The sequence below is a fragment of the Gavialis gangeticus genome, unplaced genomic scaffold, assembly GCF_001723915.1.
Source record: "Gavialis gangeticus isolate Ggan-Ray unplaced genomic scaffold, GavGan_comp1, whole genome shotgun sequence".
In the NCBI taxonomy this organism is placed as follows: Eukaryota; Metazoa; Chordata; order Crocodylia; family Gavialidae; genus Gavialis; species Gavialis gangeticus.
This window is the reverse complement of record NW_017728995.1, coordinates 37,492,669-37,497,781: the sequence shown is the minus strand read 5'-3', so window position 1 is coordinate 37,497,781 and position 5,113 is coordinate 37,492,669. Positions and strand designations below refer to the sequence as shown.

The window sequence follows — 5,113 nt, the reverse complement described above, 5'->3', positions numbered from 1 at the left end:
AATTGCACCTGCCATGACAGACTCTTGGAGGAGAGGGCAGACTGGTACCCCGCCTTAGCACCCGGGGGGTGCATTGCTTCCCCTTCCCCACCTCCCCAAGTTACGCTACTGCTTGCAAGATTCCTGGCATGTACACAGGACCAAGCTAAAGCAGCTCCTTGGCCTCATTCTGGGATTTGGTGGAGTGGGTGAAGCATGTTTCTTGCTGGCAGATGCCAGGTAGGCAGAGAAGCGCTGCAACTTAATTCTTTATAAATAAATGAATCTGCATTTCTACTTCATTTTAAACTCTTTGGCTAGGGACACATATTCAAAAAGCCTGAGCCTCAATTGATTCTATCTTTGCAGGCTACTCTAACCTGGTTAGGCTAAATCAGTTTGTAACTCAGACAGACATCCCAGAAATGCAGGCATATGCCTGCAGTGGCTCAGGCCAGAAGCCAGGGGGCGCTAGAGCAGCCCTCCCTTTCCTTCCACAGGGCAGAGCTGAGCGGGGTCTGGCCAGGCTCAGGATGCTCTGATTATTCCCCGCTCTGCCCTGCTCAGCAGGGAATGTTTATTATTCTTGACTCAGTGTTTATCACCCCATTAAGAAAACAAAGTCTCTCTCCATTAATTAATGGAACTCTTCTTAAACAGCTCTTCCAAGGAAGGACATTAAGATACCTGTTGATTAGCCCCAAAAAACCTATCTGCCTGTCCTTTCCCAAGCAAGGACTGTGTGGTCTGCTAGCTTATGCAGACACCTCATCGTTAAGCAGAGGGGAGGGAGGAATAATCCCTGCTTAGCAAGGAAAAGCCAGGCAGATGCTCTGTGCCTGCAAGTCTGTGCTGAGCTCCAGCCAGGGAGCAAAGGGGAAGGGCCAGCCCTGCAGAGAACCCTGCCCAGCCCAAAGAGCATGCCAGGATACTGGGGGATTCTGATTTAACTTAAACCAGTAAGGGTCTGTGACAGACATTGCATAAACTGGTTTAACCCAAATCAGTTAAGTCTGATACTACATTCAACAAGGTTTTTCTCAAACTAGCTTTAGTCATTTTCAAATTGGTTTATGTGCACTGAACATCTGTTCCGTTCCAGATTTAAACCAGTTTCTGATCACTTACACCAGTTTATGTGTAATGTCTGTACATAGCCCTGGGGACAGAAAGTGTTGCCCATGCCTGTAAAATATGCATAAGCTGAAGATCTGACTCTTTTTTCTGTGTGGTTTCAAAGGCTGGTAATGCTGTGAAGCCTGTGAAGTCATCCCTTCAACAAAAATCCATGTATATATGTTTGCAAATGAGATGCCAAACTTACGTCAGAGGCAGATAGAGCACTCTCACTTCATTTCAGACTAGTTGATTTAGGTGTTAAAAACTAGTTTTTTTCTCATGGTTTAATGGGATCAGAAAACAAGGACTTTTGGAACCAAGAAAATAAGCTATACTTAGTTTTTGTTGCAACAACATTGATAAGATAAGGTCATGGAAACTGAGGATGCATTTATTCCATTCCAGTTTCCTTTTATTAAGGTACCGCAGAGAAATGTGGACCATGTTCACTTATTCTTTTTCCATTGCTTTTGTATACATAAGTTTCTACTGGAGTTCGATAAGTTTCGTACTCTTGATGTTTGCATACAGTGTGGTACATAAATGGTACTTACTGGTATGGTTGGAGTAGCAGCTGGCTACCAGTCTGAGAGAATGACAGTGGAGTGGTTTTTGCCCTTCTGAGCAGCCCTGATATTATTGCATCATATACTGGGCATTATGTTTGTTCTTTGTTTTAATATAGCCTTATACCTTTAGTGGCTCTGTGATGAGATTCCTTTGAGCTGTGTTTGTGCTTTAGCTGCAGCTTTGCTGTTGGACAATGCATAGTAAATTGCAGCCCAGTCCAGCCACCGCTGAAGTCAATGAAAAAGCTCCTGCTGACTTCAGTGGGATTTGGATCAAGCCCTGAGTGCATTAGTTGAACTGTGAACTCAGCCCAAATCAAAGAATGGGGATGGGTGGGAGAGTTTATTGGCTTAAAGCCCAATTCTACATAAATCTCCTATGTGAACTTCTCACTGAAATCAATACCAGTTCTGGGCAAAAGATCCCTACTGTTTGAGCCAACTGATAGCAACAGAAGTGTTGTACCATGGCTTTCACAGGCCAGTTTCTATTGCCAGAGTACACTCATAAAAATGAACTTCCTTCTGAGACTAAAAAAACACAAATCACCTTCTCCTGGTGCTAATTCACACAGTGAAATTCTAATTTCATAAAGAACGATGCTAGGATATGGCCTGAGAATAATATTTAATTCTTAAAAAAAGTCAAGAATTGAGGATTTCGGCAGTGTTAAATGCATAACACACACACACATTCACTACATCTGCTAATACAGAGACAAGACAGTACATGAAAATATAGTTGTGCAAATAAATTAAAAGAACTGAAAAATCTCACAGGTTTCCATTAGGAGATTTGTCTGCATAAGAATTCATTAAGTATTAGCCTTGTGTATCTCAGTATATTGTATACCTTAGTATAAACTCAAGTATAACTCAGACTTAATCAATTGGTAGGACCTACTCTAGTCACAATTTTGGAGACATTGCAAAAATCAGGCACTGTCTATGAAATCAGGCAGTGTCTGCGAAATCTATAAATAAATAAATAACTAAAATGCTGGCTTCCCCATGGGACCCAGCAGTCCTCATGGCCTCTGTGGCCCTGCCATGCAGCCCACAGTCAAGGAAGGGGGCACGCTGCCAGCACAAAGGGGAGCAGCCAAGATGGCTGCCACCCATCACCACTGACTGGCTAAGAGAACTGCCTGTCATGCAGCCCTGCCCCTCCAATCAGCAGCCAGTGGTAGGGCTGCATGATGGAGAGCCCTCAGCCAATTAGTGGCAAAGGGCACAGCCACTGGGACCTCTTGGCCAATTAGAGGCGTGGAAGGGTCCCACCACAATAAGCCTGTGAAAATGAAGGGCAACCAGCCCCTCATCTGCCCATGAAATCAGCCACCTGCCTCCTCAATTTGAGTAGGTCCCTATTCATTGGTGATGTTCAATGAATAAAGGACTGATAAATTTCTTGCTTCCTGCTTTCTTCTGGATTGAAGTTAAAATTTCCTTCAGTGAACTGAAGTCATAGTTGTCACCATGCACAAAATCTTAAAGTTTAATTCATTCATTACTAACTGTTTATCCCTTTTTTCCTCCCAGGTGAACTTTATTTTCCTGAAACTGAAGATTAGCTGAAAAGATCAAAATGATCCTAAATTCTTCTGCTGATGAGACTGTTAAAAGAATCTACATTGACTGTCCCGTTTCAGGAAGGCACCCCTACATATATATTATGGTTCCAACTGTCTACAGCATCATCTTTATTGTAGGCATATTTGGAAACAGCTTGGTGGTCATTGTCATTTATTGCTACATGAAATTAAAAACTGTAGCCAGCATATTTCTGCTGAATTTAGCTCTGGCTGACTTGTGTTTCTTAATGACATTGCCACTGTGGGCAGCCAACACAGCCATGGAATACCACTGGCCTTTTGGCAACTGTTTATGTAAGATAGCATCAGCTGCGGTAAGTTTTAACCTGTATGCCAGTGTGTTTCTACTCACATGTCTTAGTATTGACCGTTACCTGGTGATTGTACATCCAGTGAAGTCACGTATTCGGCGCACCATGCTTGTTGCCAGAATAACTTGCATCGTCATCTGGCTGCTCGCAGGAATGGCCAGTTTGCCTGTCATAATTCACCGTAATATAATTTTTGCTGAGAACATAAATATGACTATGTGTGTTTTTCGATATGAGACCCATAATATAACACTCCCTGTTGGCTTAGGTTTATCCAAGAATGTACTGGGCTTTTTTATTCCCTTCCTAATCATTTTAACAAGCTATACCTTAATTTGGAAGACCCTGAAGAAAGCTTACCAAATTCAGAGAAACAAGACCAGAAACGATGAAATTTTTAAGATGATTGTGGCAATAGTATGCTTCTTCTTCTTTTCCTGGATTCCTCACCAAGTGTTTACCTTCCTGGATGTGTTAATTCAGTTGAGTGTAATAACAGAGTGCAACATCATCGATATTGTGGATACAGCTATGCCTTTTACCATCTGCATTGCTTACTTTAACAACTGTATGAATCCCTTTTTTTATGTTTTCTTTGGAAAAAATTTTAAGAAATACTTCCTGCAGCTACTAAAATACATTCCACCAAATGTCAGAGCACATCCAAGTCTAACAACAAAAACGAGCTCCCTCTCCTATCAACCATCAGAAAACATAAGCTTATCTGCGAAAAAGCCTGTTATGTCCTTTAATATTGAGTGACACTGTTTGCAGTAGGTGTTTTTAAAACCACTTCATGTATGAAGTTGCAAGTGACAAAATTCACTGACAGTCCTGCCCATCACAGCTACCTGCACATTGTTAAAAATTAAATCATCTAATACAAATCATCTTATGAAGATATAGCAGTGGACTTTTGTTTTATACTGCAGAGGACTGTTTGGGTTTTTTTTACTGAAGACAACATAAGGGTGGATAGACATGTCAGAGCATCTTTTACCATTCTGCCTTTTTACTCAGAACTTTGAGAAAAAGTTACATACTGCTCCTGGAAGCATCTCAGAACTCAGCTGAAAGAGTGACCATTTTTAAATTAAAAGAAGCCTGTAGAAGTCTCTTTCCACATACACATGGGATTCTAATCTAAATATTCAAAATCTTATACAAGGAGTTAATAGAATTGCACAGAATGTTTGAGTTTTTTCACATGATATTGGATATGCGAGAAAAAGTTAAAATGTATTTTTTTCTTAGTGACACAAATATCATGTATCATTGTTATTCATCCAGTTATTCAAATATATATCTGCTACAGATATACCTGACCCATCCCTACTTCATAGATGTTGAAGGACTACAGGAGTGGGTTAAGTAATTTTTGCTATTATAATTCATTTAAAACATGGCAAAATTTGCTATAATATATAAAATACAGCTTTATTTATTAAATATAAAAATAATTTCTAAATCTATATTCCTATTAATTATATTCCATGCAAGGAAATGTTAGTTTGTATACCCACACATTTTTATTCAGATG

General features: G+C 40.4%; 1 protein-coding gene across 1 annotated transcript in view; it reads left to right on the top strand.

Moving 5' to 3' along the window:
• The window catches only part of AGTR1 (angiotensin II receptor type 1), a 69,162-nt gene extending 64,755 nt beyond the window's left edge, over positions 1-4,407 (top strand). The window contains exon 2 of the mRNA XM_019503537.1: positions 3,209-4,407. Coding sequence (XP_019359082.1) covers positions 3,256-4,335 — 1,080 coding nt within the window. The 5' untranslated portion in view covers positions 3,209-3,255 and the 3' untranslated portion in view covers positions 4,336-4,407. The remainder of the gene's footprint in view (positions 1-3,208) is intronic.
• Positions 4,408-5,113: the final 706 nt, after the last annotated feature.